This window comes from Phasianus colchicus, chromosome 40, assembly GCF_987193195.1.
Source record: "Phasianus colchicus chromosome 40, bPhaCol1.hap1.1, whole genome shotgun sequence".
NCBI classification, from domain to species: Eukaryota; Metazoa; Chordata; class Aves; order Galliformes; family Phasianidae; genus Phasianus; species Phasianus colchicus.
Window position 1 is genome coordinate 294,463 of NC_143475.1, and position 20,192 is coordinate 314,654.

At 51.0% G+C, this 20,192-nt stretch overlaps 1 protein-coding gene across 15 annotated transcripts in view; it reads right to left on the minus strand.

Annotated features, from left to right (window-relative positions):
* The window catches only part of LOC116243576 (uncharacterized), a 30,607-nt gene extending 18,620 nt beyond the window's left edge, over positions 1–11,987 (minus strand). For 10 of the 15 annotated variants that reach the window (XR_016461397.1, XR_016461391.1, XR_016461396.1 and 7 more), the window contains exons 1-7: positions 11,863–11,987; positions 9,587–11,772; positions 8,732–8,855; positions 8,243–8,324; positions 7,682–7,781; positions 4,353–7,604; positions 3,547–3,949 (exon numbers count right to left, since the gene is read on the minus strand). Coding sequence is in view for 6 of the 15 variants with exons in the window: in XM_090130479.1 (XP_089986605.1) it covers positions 3,547–3,736 (190 nt within the window). In the remaining 9 variants the exon portion in view is untranslated. The remainder of the gene's footprint in view (positions 1–3,546; positions 3,950–4,352; positions 7,605–7,681; positions 7,782–8,242; positions 8,325–8,731; positions 8,856–9,586; positions 11,773–11,862) is intronic. The other 5 variants (XR_016461395.1, XM_090130476.1, XM_090130475.1 and 2 more) reach the window with 4 other exon arrangements.
* Between the last annotated feature and the right edge of the window lie 8,205 nt (positions 11,988–20,192).

The window sequence follows — 20,192 nt, forward strand, 5'->3', positions numbered from 1 at the left end:
TCCTAGACCCCATTGAAAGGCTGACACTCACTGAGGAAAGATCTCTTCCTGGAGATTGCTCCCTTTGGAGTTTTTCTGTGAGCCCAGGGTATGGGTGAGCATTTTCATTTATTTTTGATTATCCCTTTCCACCATGATCTTTCTAGCTATACAATCTGTAGATACCAGCCTAACCACACCACTCTGTATATTTGTTGACTATACACACTGTGTCAACCACACCACTCAGCTTGGTGTCATCAGCAAACTTGCTGAGAGTGCTCTTAATTCCATCATCGCTGTCACTGATAAAGATGTTAAAGAGCACTGGTTGAGGCTGAAGTCTGAGAGTGGGAGGATGGTGTCAGTCCTGTGGGCCAAGCATGTGACCTGGTGCACATCCCTTCCTTGTTCTCCATCCCTCCCACTCTCCATCCATCCCATCACTTCTGTCCATTGCCATCCCTCCCTTCCACATTCTCCATCCGCCCTCTTCTTTAGCCTCTATTTCAGCTCTGTTCTCCGTCCTTATCTCTTTCCATGTTCTCCATCCCACCCTATGCAACCCTTTCTACTCACCACTTCCAACTCCCCACCCCTCCATCTCCACATTCCCTGTTCCCACCCCACACCACCTCCTCATCCTCACCACCACGTATTTCCCAGAGTGCAGCACAGAGCGGTGCCGGTGCACAGTGACAGCAACACTGCGATTGCTGAGCCTGCCCTGGGTGTCAGAGAGTCACCTTGAAGGTACGGTGGACTCTGGCTGTGTTGCAGCACCGTGCCACCACACAGATGCAGTTGACCCTGACAGCCATGGCCATCCTACGGAAGCTCAGGCAGTGGTTTGTACTCACAGCCTGGCACGGCCCTGAAGTGACCACCACTGGCACTGCCCGGCCCTTGTCACCGCAGTGGGGACCACTTGGGGACACACAGCCCTTACAGAACCCATAGGTGAAATCCAGGATGCAGAGTGCAGCAGGTGCTGGTAGGGCAGTTGGGTGCTGCAGGGAGAAGGGGACATGGAGGGCAGGGTCCTCCCAGGTCTCCAGTCCTTTCTGGATGCCAGGATCCCTTATCTCCCAAGCCCCAATTTATAAACCTAAAAAAGCAGGTTACTTACAGATCATGGCTTGGAGGTGGAAAGCAGAATTTTAAGTGGATTAAGTTGGAAGTGCCTGACTTGGGGTCATACATGTAAAGCAAGAGGTAAAAGGGTACATTTGATGGTTGGAAATGCCAGATTATGGGCTTGGGGATAGAAAACAAGGGAAAGCTTAGGTGGATTTGGGGGTTAGAAATGCTAGACTTGGGGCTGGAGATAAAAAGCAAGGGGTAAAAGGAAAGGGTGCATAGATTTGAGGGTTGGAAATGACAGATTTGGCTTGGGAGGGATAAAGGAAGGTTGCTGCAAAAGGGTGGATGGATTTGGAGGCTGAAGATAAAAGTCTGGAGGAAGGAGAGGATGAGGAAGAAGGATCCCTTGAGAATACAGTTGGGAAAGAAGAGTGAATTTCAGCACAAAATCAGTAATTTTGGCCCAATGGGACTCACCACATAGCAGCACCAACCACCATAAAAAGGCCATAAAGCACCACCTTCACAACTCAGAGAGGAGACTAGGATGGTTTGGACAGTTGCTCTGAGAACTGCTGTTACCCCACTGACATGTGTACAAGTCTATGGGGCCGGATGGCATGCATCCCAGGGTTCTGAAGGAGCTGGCTGAGGTGGTTGCTGAGCCGCTCTCCATCATATTTGAGAAGTCGTGGCTGTCTGGTGTGGTCCCGGATGACTGGAGGAAGGGTCACGTCACTCCCATTTACAAGAAGGGGAGCAAGGAGGACCCCGGGAACTACAGGCCGGTGAGTTTCACCTCTGTGCCTGGGAAGATCATGGAACAGATCATCCTGGATGACATGCTTGATCACATGAGGAAAGGGTGTGTGATCCGAGACAGCCAGCACGGCTTCAGCAGAGGAAGGTCATGCTTGACCAATCTGGTGGCCTTCTGTGATGGAGTGACGGCATCGGTGGACAAGGGAAAGGCGACCGATGTCATTTACCTGGACTTGAGCACGGCCTTTGACATGGTCCCCCACCACATCCTTCTCTCCAAACTGGAGGGATGTGGATTTGATGGGTGGACCACTTGATGGATAAGAAACTGGTTGAAAGGCCGCAGACAGAGAGTGGTCATCAATGGCTCTATGTCCAGGTGGAGGCTGGTAACGAGCGGCGTCCCCCAGGGATCTGTCTTGGGACCGGTGCTCTTTAACATCTTTATCAATGACACTGATGACGGAATTGAGTGCACCCTCAGCAAGTTTGCTGACGACACCAAGCTGAGTGGTGTGGTTGACACAGTTGAGGGACGGGATGCCATTCAGAGGGACCTCGAGAGGCTAGAAAGGTGGGCCCGGGTGAACCTGATGAGGTTCAACACAGCAAAGTGCAGAGTTTTGCACTTGGGCCGGAGGAATTCCAAGCATCCCTACAGACTGGAAGGAGAGGTCCTTGAGAGCAGCCCTGTGGAGAAGGACCTGGGGGTCTTGGTAGACAAAAAACTTAACATGAGCCAGCAGTGTGCCCTTGCGGCTCGGAAGGCAAATGGGATCCTGGGCTCCATCAGCAGAGGGGTGGCCAGCAGGGACAGAGAGGTGATTGTTCCCCTCTACTCCGCTCTTGTGAGGCCCCATCTGGAATACTGCGTCCAGGTCTGGAGCCCCCAGTACAAGAAAGACAGGGAGCTGTTGGAGAGGGTCCAGAGGAGGGCCACGAAGATGATCAGGGGACTGGAGCACCTCCCCTATGAGGACAGGCTGAAGGAGCTGGGCTTGTTCAGTGTGGAGAAAAGAAGGCTGCGGGGTGACCTCATTGCAGCCTTTCAGTACCTAAAGGGAGCCTACAACAGGAGGGGAATCAACTCTTTGAAAGGGTGAGTGACAGCAGGACAAGGGGAAATGGTTTTAAGCTGAGGGAAGGGAGATATAGGTTGGATGTCAGGGGGAAATTCTTTACAGAGAGAGTGGTGAGGTGCTGGAACAGCTGCCCAGGGAGGTTGTGGATGCCCCGTCCCTGGAGGTGTTCAAAGCCAGATTGGATGGGGCCCTGGGCAGCCTGGTCTAGCATTAGGTGGGATGGTGGTGGCCCTGCGTGTGGCAGGGAGGTTGGAGATTCATGATCCTTGAAGTCCCTTCCAACCCTGGCAATTCTGTGATTCTGTGACATAGCAGTGAAGGAGAGGGGCAAGCAGGGGGTCCTCCCTCTGCCCTCTTTACCTCATTGTCTTCCTTCTCACCTTAAACAGAGCATCCAGCTGCAGGGTTAGGGACCCCAGCCTGCCCCACTGTACCCCATAAACCCTCATAGGTGGGCATGGGATCCATTCTACTCCAAGGAACCCATTCACACCTGTAAGAAGGGGACCCATGTGGCAAGGACCCATCTCACCCCACATCCCACTAAAAGGGAGCAATGAACCACCATACCTAAGCTCCATCCTGCACCACAGACCCCATAACCCCAACCCACATGGTCAGGGGATACAGGGGCACTCACCATGCTGGAGCCATGGAGCTGAGCCTCCTCCAAAGTTTCCAAGGTTTGAAGCAGCCGAGAAAGTGGCTCGAGCCAATGGGATGCAGGTTCTGTACCTCCAGGGCCACCCCCACTGGTCCCCATGAAGGGGACAGGGCCTGGGGGCACTGGTCTTTGGGGCAGAAATCATTTCCTCAGCTGATCCTTCCATCCACCTATATTTCCATCCATTCTTTCACACGATGATCCTTCAATCCATTCTTCCATCCATCCCTCCAAAAGTTCTTTCCTGTGTTGGTCCCTCTTGTTCATCTACTCCTCTCTTCATCTGTGCGAATCCAAGCAGCCTCACCATTACCCACCAGAACCTCCTCTGGAGCTTTGGGGGATTTCTCCATATGCCTTCAGGCATTTCCTTGTGAACCTGCTGGCAGTGTCCTCGCTTAATCATAGTGCTGATTTTCTGGTTCCTCCCACACAATCACACCATCCCTTCACTCAGCAGCCCTCCCTATTCATAGTTTAAAGCCTCTCTCATGAAGCTGCCGTCCTACTGATGAAAATATCCTCGCATCCCTTAGGGAGGTGGGTCCCACCTCTTCCAAGCAGACATCAATCCACAAATAGATCCCCCAGCCACAGAACCCAAGGCCCTGCTACCAGCACCAGTCCTGCAGCCAATGACTGGCATGCACCACCAGTGCCCTCCTCTTCACGCCTGTCCCACAGCAGCACCACAGCCTCTGTGCCCCTGACTACTGGCCCGAGAGCTCTGCAGTCACATTGATGACGTTCCCATGTTCCCCAGCAGCATCACCTGTGCTCACCTTTCCTGGTGGCCTCACACAGCGATCTGCACAAGGAATAAGGTTGGGTGCACCTCTGCTTCCTACCCAGCACTGAGGGCGCTGGAGCTGCATTGGAGCTGCGAGCCCTTCTGTGGGGCAGGAGCATCCTCTGCTGCCAGGAGTCTCCAGCTTCAGTCTGTCACCAGATGTGAGGCTGTGCTGCAGGGCTGCAGTGCAGGGCCTGCAACTCAGAAAAGCCCCGAGCAGTCTGTGATGCCTTCAGAGCATTAGAAACCAACAGTTACCAACAGTTACAAACACCTGCAAAAGCAAACAAGAACCACGTTCTGTAGTGATAAGAACACACAGCTTAGCAGACAGGAGCGTAGGACTTAGGAGAAAGTTGCATTTCAGAGGTTGATAGGGAATCTCACATCACACAAAGGCACCAAAACCAGAGTTTCTAGCAACCGTGTTACCCAGGAGCCCCACAAGGCAGAGCTGGCATGATCTGGCATGTGACTCCAGAACAAGGCAGCCAGTATAAGGCATCAGGCAGTGCTGATGAGATGCGCATTATGGACAGGTCATTTCTTCGTAGGTACTGTTCCAGTGACAGCACACTGTCCAGAATAAGTGCTTAACACACAAACCTCAACAATTTACACTTCCACCAGTCAAGTCAAACAGACCAAGACCATGAGGCTGACCTGTAACCAGGCACAGTGCAGCTAGACTTCCTTCTGCAGTCACTGGGGCAGCTTCCCCACCTCCAGATCTATAGGGAACATACAAACAAAGTGCAGCAAGGCTGCTTTGTGCCTCACAGAGAACAAGTTGAAGGTTTACGAGGACCGTGGAGACGTGGCACCGAGGGACAAGGTCAGTGGGCATGGTGGGGGTGGGCTGGGGTTGGACTTGGTGATCTTAGAGGTCGTTTCCAAACTAAATAATTCTATTATTTGATGACGTAACGTCATGATTACATTTTACATGATTTTTTGGGGGCACGGGTGAATCATCTTGCAAAAACTGAGGCAAGCCTGCATTCTCTTCTTGTAATGACAAGGTTCATTTTCCCCTCTGCAACTTCCTACAGTCTACCAAATTAAGCAAACTTGGACACAGGTTTTACTGGTAAATGCCAGGGCAGAGGGACAGCTTGCAAGGAAACAAGAAAGCCTGTACAGATTTGGCTAAAGCATTCTGTTTAAAAAAGGTGACAGTGAAAATAGGATTTCTTGAAAAGAATTGTTTACAGCTTTTTTAAGAGACAGCTTTATTAAGGATGCCTCATGCTAAGATTGATGGGTTTCTAATTCCTGAATTACAGAGGAAATGTAAACACAGAGGGTTAAATAAATCCTAGCAGGAAAGTGCCAAATTCTAAAGCAAAAGACCCAGGAACAATTCCACCTACTGCACTCCCTCAAGAGCCTCAATGGAACCTCTTATCTATTCGCAGAGCGCCCAGTGCGAGTGGGTTGGCTGTTCTGGGGGAGAAGGATTGGGAACCATATTCCAATTTGTATCCTTGGAAAGAGATGAGAGAAACAGCTCCACGTAACAAACAAGAACGAAATGATGGTCGATCTCCAGTGCAACGGGTACAGGACCAACGACCCCACGTGGAGCTCCAAATGTTTTGAAAAAACTGGTCCTCGCAAACTGTAAGAGCCTCAAGTGACCCTGGAGCAGAGGCCTCTTAATATATGGAAACCCCAAGAAACGTGAAGGACAATCACTAATAGAGTTGGGAGGGAAACAAATGGAAGCTGTGAAAATACAAATAGAAATGAAAATAGGAAACCTCCTGAAATGACTGTATCCTGTCATGATTGTCCCTGTCCCAGAGTACATCATAGGGATCGGTATTCCAAAAGGACTCACCTTGAATCTTCCCAATGGTCAGCACCAATTTGGAATAAAGAACTGTATCAGTGCTCCAATAATTTTAGTGGGAAAAGTAAAAATGCCTGCTGGGCAGATTCCTGCTGCAACTGAAGTAGTGACAATGAAACAATATAGGACTCTGGGGGGGCATGAAGAGATATCACGGACAATTAATAATTTATTGGATGCAGGAGTTTTAAGTCAACTACTACAGCTTGGAACAATCCAATATGGCCTGTCAAAAAGCGATGGGTCATGGAGGGAATTAAATAAGCACAGCCCGCCTCTCACAGCGGCTGCAGCAGGTAACCATTGCTTTAATAGAAGAAGTTCAGAAACATTGCAGAACCGGGTATGCTGTAATTGATTTAGCTAATGCATTTTTCACTATCCCAATTGCAGAGGAACGTGGCAGGGGTGACAAGGTACTTTCTGTGGACTGCCTCAAGGATGGCTGCACAGTCCAACCGTTTGCCACAGAACAGTGCCTGAACATCTGCATGATTACAAATTGCCTCCTCATACACAAATAGTCCATTACATAGATGACATCCTGACTCAGGGAAGCTGTGAGGAAGAGGTGCAACAAATGCTGGAATCGGTTGTGGATCACATGAAACACAAAGGCTGGGAAATTCATCCTACTAAAATTCAAGGGCAGTCTCAAAAAAAAAACTTCTAGGAATTCACTGGCATTTTGGGCACTGGGAAATACTACCCAAAACTTGATACAAAATTCTAGATTTTGCAGTACCCTATGATAAAAATGAGACACAGAGGTTTATTGGATTGTTTGGTTTTTGGAGACAGCACAGACATATCTAGGCAAATTTTAACCCCGTTTATATACAAAGTGACAAGGGAGAGTTGGAGAGGAGAAATGAACAGCAAGTTGCCTCTGAATTAGTAACGGAAGCTCTTCAAAGGGCTTCAGCCAGCCACCATAAACCTTAATTTTTCATAATTGCACAAGGGCTGATCCAAAAGTAATGCCTCCCGTTTTATAAAGCTGGCACACAACACCAGAGGTGAATGTTGGTGGGATGGCAGCAGAGGTTGAACCTTCCTGCCAGCATTCAGTTACATTTTGTAGCCATGCAACAGACGGCAGCAGAGGGCCAGAATGACAGCACAGCATCTGACATGGAAGTGCAATGGAGCACAGGGCTGTCACTGAACTCCTCCACGCTGAAAAAGCTGCACCCACTGACATTCATCGATGCCTGCAGAACATTTATGAAGACCAACACGTGGATGTGAGCACAGTGAAACAGTGGGTGGTGCGTTTCAGCAGTGGCAACAGCAATGCAAGACGAGCCACCCAGACAGTCAAACAGATTTATTTTAATTATTATTTTTTTTTTTAAACAAGCACAGCACGCAGGCTCTCGCTCAATGCTGGGAAAAAAAAAAAAAAAAAAGATAGCTAATGGTGGTGACTATGTTGAAAAACAGCTTTGTAGCTGAGAACTCACCCTATGTATCCGTTGTCATTTCTATGGGAATAAATAGGAGGCATCCTTTCAGAGCAGTCGACAGTCATCAGTGAGCCACCATCCTAGTAATGCAGTAATACTAATAACAGAAAAAAAGTCAGATTCTCAGAATATCTTTTGTGGGGATGGAACAACAGAACCTACACTGTAGTCAGCAGCAGATAATTCCCTGGGAAGGAACTGATGCCAACTAGAAAGGTCACGGCCGGTTCCAACAGTCAAACCATACCAGCACATCAGAGCATGCAGCCTTGGAATAAACCCCAAGGATAAACCAAATTGCATCTCGGTGCCAGCAAATTTTTTCTTCAATATACATGAATAGACTGGGAGGTAGCAATCCTACAAATTCTGTTATAACATTGTGTCTTATGGTAAGAAGAAAAGCAGGATGTTTAAGACTTAGGCAGGCATTGAACCTCCAGCTCTGGAGTTGAACAATTCCAAATTCTTGATATCTTGTCATAATTTGTGTGCATACACAAGAAACAGTGCAACTCACTTCACAAAAGCAACCAAATGTATTGAAGGCGTATTTACAAGACTCTGAGGTAGAAAGCTGCTCACTGAGGTGAAGGCTGGAAATGAGGCAGGGGAGGCCTGCTAGATTGAGAGTGATTGTCTGGAAAAAGAAAGGGACAGAAGGGAAAGACATTCCTGGAATCTATCAGACGCCAATATTCATTTGAAAAGCATACTGTGCATGTAGTATAAAAAGCAACACAGCATCAGTCTGCAACTATTTATTCCACTGTCTTAACGATGATTGCTATTATACAAACTCTATGTATTTTTAATACTGCTTTTAAAAAATCACAATTTAATTTCCTCCTCCAGTGCATCATCAAATTAAGCTTCATTTGTCATACAGCTATATACAAAGTTTAGGTAGAAAAAAAGATTTCTGGAGGTCCTGGTAACACAGCCACAAGGATATCTGCTGTACAGGATAGGGCATAAACTGGGCTGGCTCTGTGAAACAGAACCTTTGTTTCCTTTGTTTACTCTACTTTTGTTGATGTACATTACCATAGCTTTCATTATGACAGTAAGGTTTCCTAGGCCATCTGTCAGAGCTGCAGAGCTTCCACCTCCTTCTAACCATCCATTCACCCTCAAGTATAACCAGGCTGAGTAAACTCCGCTGCGTGTGCTGAGATGAAACAGAACAGAAGTCAGAAGAAAATAATTGCATCTTAGTAAAAATAACTGCGATTTCTAGTCCAAACAAATTAATTTCACATACAAAAATTATTTCCAAAACAAAGTAACCAAATTTCCAAAACAAATTCTACCCATACAAGAAGATTACAGAATTATACTAAAATACATCTTAAAACATCAGTACTGTGGCAGACAGAGTAAAGAGACCCGCAAGAGAAAGTACAGAAGGGCTTCTCCCTAAGGAATCATTAAATATGGAAGGCAGGGCTGTTTGCAGGGGATTTTTTAGTGTGCATGAGCAGAAAAGAGGAACGTGACCTCAGGAAAATCTTAAGTAACATGAAATAGGAAGAGCTGCCCAGGTGTTCTGAACTGTGACAGCCATTTTCTTGAACGCTGTTACATAGCAGTAATGAGCAGAATGAAAATTAAGGCATTTGCCTTCACCTTCATGACACCATGTGCCACCTCTCTGCAGAACTGCAGCACAGACAGCACAAGGCTACTGGCACAGTAACTGCCAATCCATGTTTTCAGAAGACAGCATGAAAAGTATTTCCCTTTTCCCATGCACAAAGGATTGCTGACTTACACAGACAACAATCTCAAGTGGGATAAGAATACGGACATACTTCATTCTGTTTTCTCAAACTGAAAGGTATCAAATGTCTACTTAAGGATAAAATAAAGGAAAAAAAACCACATGGAAAGCACACTAACCTTTGCAGGCACTTCAGATCAAAATACTCTAATAGCAGTAGCTATAGAAGTTGTCATGCTCTACAGTTCCTCTGGTAGCTTTGTGGTTGGAGGTGGTGATCTTTCCATCTTTGGATTGTTTGTTTTTTAAGCACCACTAAGAAACATCACCAGTCTTTTTTCTGCACATCAATAAAGCAGAGAACACAGCTCTGAGCAGCCAGCTGTCAGGATTTGTTCTAAGAAGTAGTCAAGGACATTGACAACGCCCCATTGTTCAGGTCTTCTCATCTGGTCTTCAATGCAATCTGTTGCTATAGGACCTTGAACTTCACAGCCACAGCGTGCAGATACAGTTTAATAATGGAGTCTTATAGAAAACTGTGGCTGGCATGAAATCAAGCATCTGTACACAGGTGAGCAAAAAGGGCTCAAGTCAGGGCTTGAGATTTATCACATTGTATAAATGCACAATACGTGCACTTCAGGAGAGATCCTGCATTCTTCTAAAAGTGTGCTCATTAAAAAAAAAAAAAAAGTTAAACTCAGTAGCTTCCTCAAATTAAAATTCTGCCTAAGCTCAGTGAAAGGCAACGGTAACATAGAGAACTCAAGCTCAGAGGAAATGAGTTGAACAGAAAGCTTCTTCATCAGGAAGAATTGATTTACCATACAAAAGCCAACATAAAAGCAACACTGCATTTACAGATTTGGATCTGTTCTACAATAATTTCTGAATACAAGATTGGGCTGCCACAATGCTAAACCAATGGGGCTTGTGTTATCACAAAGGGCTTGTAAAAGGAAGAAAACAACAGGAGTAGGACCAACCTCCAAATAAGATACTAAAGCATATGAGAGCCAGGAAGTCATGTAGCAAGTTTGTTAAACCTTTAGATTTGCAGGAGACAAGACAGCCAACTCAAATTTCCTTTTACAGGCACACAAGTCCTTTCTGCTGTGCTGTTTCAATTATTTCAGACAATGCATTTTTCTTCATTTATCCAAAATGGAGTTATATAAAAGCTATAAACAAAATAATTTCAAAGCTTAAGATAGTGGCGCCTTCCCTTTCTTTAAGAAGACTTTTTTTAGATTAGCCATTATTTCACTGGAAACAAAGTCTTCTTCCTAGTCTGTTTTAAGATGATTCATACAACTTCCCAACAACTTCCTTTCAGATTTCAGTTCAGCAAGAAAATGTACATAAGACAGTAAATATCTCAGAAGACTGCAGCACGTTTTAGACTGGATTCTCAGAAAGAAGTTATACAGACACCCCAGATAACAAAATCCTTACACCTATTCTTTGTAACTGAAGAAGAACAACCTGAGAGAGACCTAAGACACATACAGACAGATTAACTTTATGATGTTACAATACAGAGCTCTTACTTTATGGAACAGGCAAATCAGAACATGTAATAAAAACCTGGAGCTGTATACCAATAATAATACTTAAATAAGGGCCTCGTATCCATTGGAACGTCCCTTGAGAATCTGAAGGAGTTCTGGATCTCTGACTTATAAAATCAGCTCTTTGCCAGCCAGTAAGAAGACCAATTTGTGCAGTTCAACTGCAGCTTCCTATTTAGCATGCACTTACCAAGTTCAGATAATAAAAAAAACCAAGCATCTAAGGATCTGATCCTGTGTTCCTGTTAGCACTTCGTGCCTACAGCTGCCACAGGAGGTCAGGAAGTGAAGCAGGCACAGGATGAAGGTCTCTGCTCTGGAGAAAATCAGACAAGCAAAGCACGTGTGACAACAAAGGAGCACAACTTGAGAAGCTTCGCTGCGGGCAGTGAGAATTCAGAAATGCAGCCTCACGATAAATCACTTGTATTCACCGCTGGGATCAAGCCTAAGCCCTGACGCCATCTGACACGAGAAGATCGTTGGCACGTCCCTGCCTAGGCTGTTACACTGCTGCAGAAAAGCAAAAACAGGCTGAGAAGCATCAATGCAAGCACGCCAAGTCCCACAGATTCCCTACCTTGTCTGGTGCCACATAACAACATCGCTCCGTTAAAGCTCGGGGGCCAGACGTGTTTGCTGAACAAAGAGCAGAGAGATCCCAAGGCTGCGATTCACCCATCAGCTCAATTCCGAGCCTCCTCTCTTCAGCTTCTCTCATCAGCCACCGCTCGCAGCCTCAGCAGCCGCTCTCGCCGTTCCCGCAGGCACACGGGAGGTCTGGGTGCCACCTGGGAAGGAAGCAGACATTGGAAAGACATCCTAAAGCTCTGTGCATCGCTCACCGCCACAGCGTGCGGGCATCCGCCGGCCCCGCTCACCCCCCTGCCGCCGATCCCGGCCCTGCGGCGCCGTCCCGTACGTGAGCGGCACCGACCCCGGGAGCCCCCGGACCCCACCGAGATCCGACCGCACGGCACAGCCAAGAGGAGCGGACAAACCCGGCGCGCCGCCCGGCACCGCGCCGCCACCACGGCCCGCCGCCCGCCACGTGACCGCGCGACCCGGCCGTCACCGGGCAGGGCGGCCGCGGGGTGAAGCTGGCGGCCGCCATTTTGAGAAAGGGCACGGCGAGCCCCGAGCGGCGGGGAGGCGCTGAAGAGCGGGTGAAGCCGTCGAGGAGCCACGTTGGCTGTGGGAACGCGGCCGGGCGGAGCTTCCGGCGTTCTAACGCTTCGAATTCGGCAATTGGTAAATGCTTCGTTTGCGTGTGTTGCGCACGTACAGTTAGGTCGAGAGTCCTCGGCGCTGAGGGGTGCGGTGTTCCTGTAATAAAGAAAAATGCAGCGCAGGCAAAGCGGCGGCAAGAGTATTTCTCAACTCGGGCAGCGGCACGTCGCGCTGCTGGCAGGCGCTGCTTCGGCTCGGGCGGTGCCGTTCCGCGTGGCACAGACGGGGCGAGAGGAGACTCGCAAGTGCCGCTGCACGAAATCGTAGCTCGGTTCGGTACCGCCGCGCCGTCGTTTCACAAAGGGCTCCGTGCTGCGAGTGCTGCGGCAGCTCGGGCGCACCGAGCGGCAGCTGGGCATTGCACGCAGCCTGCGGAGCGCACGTGGGCAGGTGGGGATCGGCTGATAAACGGCGCGGGGCTGCAGGCCGGCAGGGAGATGGCTTACGCTGGTACCAGGCAACGGGCGTCGGGGTAAAATCAAGGTCTGAAGAACGTTTGGATCCTTTTGGAGTTCTGTACGGCGACCCGACCGATTTCAGCTTCAGAATCACAGAATGGCCAGGTTGGAAGGGACATCAAGGATCACAAATCTCCAGCCTCCTGCCACATGCAGGACCACCAACCTCCCCATTGAATACTAGACCAGGCTGCCCAGGGCCCCATCTAATCTGGCCTTGAACACCTCCAGGGATGGACGGGGCATCTGCAGCCTCTCTGGGCAGCTGTTCCAGCACCTCACCACTCTCTCTGTAAAGAATTTCCCCCTGACGTCCAACCTCAATCTTCCCTCTCTCAACTTCAAACCATTTCCCCTCGTCCTGCTGTCACTCACCCTTTCAAAGAGTTGATTCCCCTCCTGTCTGTAGGCTCCCTCGAGGTACTGAAGGCTGCAGTGAGCTCACCCCGCAGCCTTCTTTTCTACGGGCTGAACAAGCCCGGCTCCCTCAGCCTGTCCTCATAGGGGAGGTGCTCCAGTCCCCTGCTCATCTCTGTGGCTCCTCTGGACCCTCTCCAACAGCTCCCTGTCTTTCTCGTACTGGGGGCTCCAGACCTGGACGCAGTGCTGCAGATGGGGCCTCACAAGAGCAGAGTAGAGGGGGACAATCACCTCCCTGTCCCTGCTGGCCACCCCTTTTTTGATGGAGCCCAGGATCCCATTGGCTTTCCCAGCTGCAGGAGCGCACTGCTGGCTCACGTGCAGCGTTTCATCCATCGAGACCCGCAGGTCCTTCTCTGCAGGGCTGCTCTCAAGGAAGGCTCCTTGCAGTCTGTTCCCTCCTCTCAATCGCGTCCCCGAGCAGCACATCCAGACGGCTCTGAAACACATCAGGGATGGCGACTCAACCGCCTCCCTGGGCGGCCCGTCCCCGTGCTTAACAATCCTTTCTGTATGGAAGTTCGTCCCGCTGCCGCAGCCAGAACCGCAGCTGCCGCGCTGACGGATGGCGGAGCTTCGTGCCGCACCCGCAGCACGTGGTCCCCGGGCTGCCGGTGGCACGGCAGGATGCTCCCCTCCCCGCCTCCCGCCGCCCCTCGGCTCCGGCGTCCTCCTATTATCCGCCTAAGGACACGGAGACCCCGCAGAGGGCTCTGGAGCGGCCGATCGACGGCCGATGCCAACGGCACGAGGTTCAACGCCGCCAAACGCTCCGCCGCCCCGCGGCCCCGCCGCCGCCCGCCCCGTGCCTCGGGGACGCCGGGCGGTCGGGGGAAGGCGGCGCGGGGGCCCGTCCGTCCCCCGTCGGCACCGAGCCGTCCTCCGGAGTCGCCGTTCGGACGGGCGCCGGTTGGGAACGCGGTCATCGCTCTGGTCGTCGCTCTGCGCGGTCGTTGATTAAACGTTTGACGTTCGTTTCTTCTGCCCGGGGTCGTTTCTGCAGCTCCGGCAGCCCGCCCCGTCCCCGTGCCCACCGCCGGGTGAGGACGGGGCGGCGCAAACGGCTGCGTCGTAGGACTGCGACCGCCGGCCCCGTTCCTCCCCCCGCATCCCCTGCCCTCCTCGGCACCGCGTGGGAAATGGCTGGGGTGGGAGAGCCGGGGCGGATTCCGGGAGAGCCGGGGCGGCTCAGCCCGCAGAAGAGGAGGCTCGGAGGGATCCCGGGCACGGCCGTCGGTCCCCGCACGGAGGTGCGGAGAGCGCGGAGCCGGGCTGCGCCCGGCGGTGCCCAGCAGCGGGAGCAACGCTGCAGCACAGCAGGGTTCCCCGCAGAGCTGCCGCCGCCGCGCCGCTTCCCCCTGCTTGCGCTAAGAGGCTGCGCAGCCCGTGCGGGCGGTGCGCGCCCAGAGGTGCCCGCACGTCCCACGCAGCACGTCCAGCAGCTGGGGGTCGTTGGGGCGGTTGCAACGAGCCGAGAGCCGCAGCTCCTCCGGCTCAGCTTTCCCTGTTTGTCACCGCTGAGCCCCCAGCTCGGCTCAGCGCCGTTGGATATTTTCGCCGATGATCGCGGTGCAGGAGATGAGTGCATCCTCGTGAAATCCAGCGGGCATCCTAAGGCACGAGGTGCTGCTGGCACTCCCGAGGTTTTTAAGGGGTGGCAGGGAAGACTGGCGGGCTCAGGGCAGTAGCTGGGGGCTCTCGAAGGGACTTTGAGGTGCCGTGGGTTCAGAATCGCGGTTTTTCCTCCCGTTTCACACAGAAGGTGGCAGTTTGGCTCCGCACCTCGAGGTGGCAGCAGGACCCTCAGCAACGGAAACGTCCGCTGCCCAGAGCCCCGTGTCTGGCTGTGGGAAAGATGGAGGGTGGAATAAACGTAGAACGTGCACAGGAGGTTATCAGATGAATTCAGCGTTGGCACCAAGCTTCCCCCAGCAGCTCTTTGCAGGCAGCTCAGTCATCGTGTTTTATTCTCTCCTCACCTCTCCAAAGCATTATCCTCATCTGCCAGCAGCTGTTACCCCCGACCTTGTCACTGGGCAGTGCTTCAGCAGCACCAAGTTGCCCCTGAGGCAACACCTCATTCACCTCGCTGCGTTAGCACTCAAATGCTATTCTCATTAAACTACTTTCTTTCTTTCCTCCTCCAAATAAAGTCTTTGTCAGACTACAGGAATAGAAGGCTGAATCTGGGACAGCCACCGTCTGCAGAACAGTCTGGCACGAGGAAGCAATGCTGAAGGCCGAGAGAGCTCTGTGCCAAGCAGCACATCTGCAAGCCACAAGGGAAATATCACCCTGCAGCCCTTCTCCTCTGAAACACAAGGGAACACCTTAGATAGACAGAGCACACTTCATAAGCTCAAAATCCAGCACGTCAAGCTGGCAAGAGAGGATTCTGAGCTGCCCTCCACAGTGGGGTCCGGCACGCAGAGCTGGGTAGGAACTTACTGGCACTGGCAGGGCCCTTTCTTGCAGCACTCCTGATAGTTAGGACTAAAATCATGAAGAAATCATAACAGATTCTCAAACACACAAAGTTCTCTGTGAAAACGACACGTAACATTGTTCCTTCTACAAGCAAACAAGCCCAATACATGCTGGTAAAAATTCCTGCACCAAAAAGAAACAAAGATGGCACGGCAGGACAGAAACAGGTAGCGTGCGTGTTTAAAGGCATTTCAGAGCCTGATGGCTCTTGCTGCAGCACACCTGACTGGTGTTAAAAGCTGAACAGCCACAAGAATACCTGTTTCCATCAGGTACCTGCCATCATCCAGAAGAGCCAGACTTCTGAGGTCACCTGGCCCAAACGTTCCTTTTTCTCAGCACTTTATTCCTGCAAGAGGGATTTGATCACGGCACGTGCGTCAGTCTTCAAACAGCCCATCCTAGCAGCAAGGAGCAAGGAGTGGCACCAATCCTTCTTCACTGGTGGGAATCTCAACAGAAGCTGTTGTGCTAAAGGTGTGACTTTATACGACTGTTACCTCGCACTTTTTTCTTTTAGTCTCTCTCCTGATGAAGATCTGAGGATGACCAAAGCCTGTTGCTTTGCTGACCCATCAGTGCAGTGGCTTAGAGGGATGACACCAGCACATGGCGTAGGAGAACTCTGTAACCTCAGTGCCAAGGGAAGAAGAAGGGGAGCTGTTTAAATTCATGACCTCCTGTACACTGATAGTCATTGACTTCTTGTCACACCCTACTCCTGTAGAGCAGGATAACAAGGATGTAACGATGTTTACAAGTGGGGTAGAGATTGCTGTCTACAACCAGGCACACACATCTGAGCACGCTCTCCTGTCTCTGTCCCAATTCTAGAGATACCCAGAAGAGCTCAGTGTTCTCCTGCTTTCATTTACTTACATGAACTATTTTAAAATGCGTGTTGTTATAGGCTGGCACGAGCTTTAGTGCCTAAAGCCACAGCTTGAGAGGCCAGCAGCAGCCCTGGGCCTCAGAACACGGCCAGAGAGACTGGCACTGGCCCCAGGACCTGAAGCCACAGCCGGGGATGCTGGCAGCGGCCATGGGGCTGAAAGCCACAGCTGCAGCCCGGGAGGCCGACATCGGCCCTGGGGCCTGAAGCCACAGTCAGAGGCCAGCACCGGCCCTGGGGCATACAGATGTGCGTTCCTATTGCTTCCTGCTGGTTCCCCCGGGGCTCCATTGACCGCGATGAGGCCATGGGGGTCTCTCCTGGTTTTTATCGGGCTGCACAAGAGTCATCCTCACTTCTCCGTTACTTTACTTCAGAGAACCCCACTGGGTGACCCTGGTGTTGGTTTCCTGCAATTTGGACCTGGGAGGCGTCCGTTTCCTTCACTTATGCTGGAAGCACAGAAGCGATGCGGGCACTCGCTGAGGTCCAGAGACCCAACAGCGCCTTGCAGTGCACAGAGGGACGCGATGGGGACGGGCCGTCCTTCCTGCCACGCAAAAGGGAGTTTCTTCAGGCCTCTGTCACGAAGGATGGAGGGATGAATGTTGAGCATTACTGCTGGGCGGGTGCAGTGCTGCAGGGGATGTCAAGTAACCGTTGTGGAAGCGTTAGAGATGCCAACAGCGGCAGTGGATGGCAGGAGTGAGACAGACGTCTGTGTATCATCGATGGTGCTCAGAGCTGAGTGAATTCCTTTCAGGGCCAGAAAATACCTTCCTCAGCTTTTGCACCTTTTGTCTGCAGGTGCACCTTTGCTCTGCAGAACGCAGAGCTGTCAGGCAGACTGCGGTTCCTCTGCCGCCATCTGAGCAGGAATGAGAGCAGTAATGCTTGGTGTGAGCGCACTGCAGTTTAAACATCAGTTTCTGTTCTGGCTGTAGAACGGTGTCTTTTGGTTTTTGTGGTGGACGTGGGCTCACAGGACAGTGCTGCTCCTGGTGTCTGTGAAATCAACACACGATCTGTTGTTGTAGGGACGGAGCCTGCGCGTCCATGGAATGGTGCTGGGCTTGGGGGGAAACGGAAAGCCTCCGCAGGGAAGAAGCTCTTGTGAGCTGTGGTGTGGGTACCTGCCTCTAAACAGGGCTGCACGAGGGGCAGCGTGTGATGGAGGAGAGAAGAAAGGGCACTGCAGCTCTGTGTGACTGCAGAAGTGGCACACCGCTGTAGCAGCGGAAAGGTCAACTGAAGAAACTACGCGTGAGGACCAGAAGTTTGTGGCTGACTGTGCTGAAGTCTTCCTCCAAGGAGATGCTCTTCATGTCTTCCTTGTTTTCTTTCTGTCAGAAGCTGATGCCTGTTTTATTTTACAGAAGACCCCCGAGGGACCTTGACTGAACACAGGGAGGCCGACAGCTGACTTTAATCATTGGTGCTTTGGTGATTAGCCTTGCAGCCTTTGACCAAAATGTCATTTTTGTTATTTGCTGCGTAGTACGTGTTGCAACTCCTGTCACAACTGGTTATCTTCCCCAAAACTTCAGGGATGGGAGGGGGTGGGATATAAACAACTCTTTTTTTTTCCAGCTGGCTGAGCCAACAGCAAATGCCTATAAGCTGACTAACTGTTGGGTCTGTGGAGGACCCGTGGGACTTGAAACCTGACCCGGGGTTTCAGCTCCTATCGCCCCTAAATGGCTGCAAGCAGCTACAGCAGAATCAACCGCGCTACCCGCTGGGAAGAATCCATCTCCATGGCCAATGCAAAATCCCACTGTGGGGATTTTTTGTCTGAATCCTACTCAGCCAGGTGGTATCTACGTTGGGACAAGCAATTGCACTTGGGTTTCTCGTAAAATGGGTGCTGAGAAGGGACCTCGACCAGGAAGCCCCCCTGACTGTGTGTCAGTGGGGGTGGTGCATACAATCGGTTGGGACTGGGACAAGGGTTCTCTCACTTCTAGTCCTCCACCAACAGCACCCTGTTGACTGAAGCTGGAGGTATGAGAGGCACCTGGAGGCCTGACGCAGGAGCTTGGAGGTGTAAGTGGAGCAGGAATGAGAGCGATACTGGTCATGGCTGGAACTGCAGTGTGGCAGGACGTCCTTTTGGACCTCTCACCACCACATACTTTCAAGCTAAGGAATGTGTAAATAAACTGGCCGATGGATGGGATGGACCCCTGGATCAGTGGCACTGAAGGGACCTGATTGGATTTGTGGCCATTATGCAGACAAAGAACTACCAGCCAACTGTGGATGTGGCTCTGGGCAGCCTGGTCTGGTGGTTGGCGACCCTGCCGGGTGGAAACGAGATGATCTTTGAGGTCCTTTTCAACCCAGGCCATTCTATGGTTCTGTGATGATTCTGTGAAATACATCCATCACACGTGCCAATGGCCAAGGGATTTTGGAGGAGTCTGCAGGAACGGTTGGTCCTGATCTCTTCTCCCAGAAGCCATTCCTTCAGCCTCCTGCTACCAAAACCCTGGCATAAACCCCACCGACCCTGTTTCTCTGTGTGTGCTTCCTGTCCTTTGGATTCTGTATGAGAATAGTGTCGATGCTTTGGCTGTTGCTGGGCAGTTCTTGCACTCAGCCAAGGAGTTTTCAGCTCTTCAGACTGCCTTGCCAGTGAGGACCTGGGGAGGCACGAGGAGCTGGGAGGGGACAGAACCAGGACTGCCGACCCAGGAAGGCCAAAGGAATATTCCACACCACATGGCACCAGGCTGAACAGTAGAACGGGGCTCGTGAACTGGCTGGGCAGTTCAGCAGATGGTGAGCAATGGCACTGTGCATCTCTTGTTCCATTTATTATTCTTTCATCATTCTTACTCTTCTTGCATGATGATGATTACCGTCGTTGTTTTTCTTACTATTCACTGTCTGTCTTTTCTCTCATACTGAACTCTCTTTCTCTCAGCCCACGGGTTTTTACGCATTTAATTTGGATTCTGTCCCCCATCTCATTGTGGAGAGTGGGTGAATGGCTGCGTGGTGCTGAGCTGCTTCTCCCTAATGAACCAAATGAGTGAGAGGGTGAGTGTCCAAAACCAAGGGCTTTATGCTAAAGCTGAAGGCTGGGGAGCCGTGTCATAAAACCATGACACTTTAATGATTAATTTTGCGTTGTTATGCTAAAAGTATTCACTGAGATAACCTCCCAAAGTCACCTATGAAAAGAGTAAATGTTTTCTATGTGATCAAAAGAAATCCGTTGGCTGGGAGAAAATAGTTCTAACTGTAAAACTGCAGGTCTCCTCGTTAGGCACAGAGCTTATTCTTTGAGAGCTACTGCATATTCTATTGAGAAGGAAGAAACAGATGAAGATTTCAAACAACTTTGTGTCCATTGCGAAAGCAAACCTCGCCCTCCCTGCATGGAGTCCGTGCAAATATGGGGCTGTCCTGGGCGTGACTGCAAGAAGCAGCACTTGGGAAGCAGCCGTGGAAGAGCCGCCGCATGACAAACTCTGCCGTGTGATCTTCCAGGCCATAAGGAGGTGGAGGCCCTCAAATACTCTCAGGTGGCCGCGGCCGCATCTGCGAGCCGGCAGACTGGGAAGGCCTGCATATTCGGCACCACGTCCTGAAGAAGGGGGAGAACATCGCCTTTGTCCTGAAGGACATCGGAGTGCTCCTCATCGAGGGAACGAGAGTCCACGTCAAGTTCTACTGCGACTTCCTGGAGAGGATCAGCGGGAAGGAGAACCTGGAG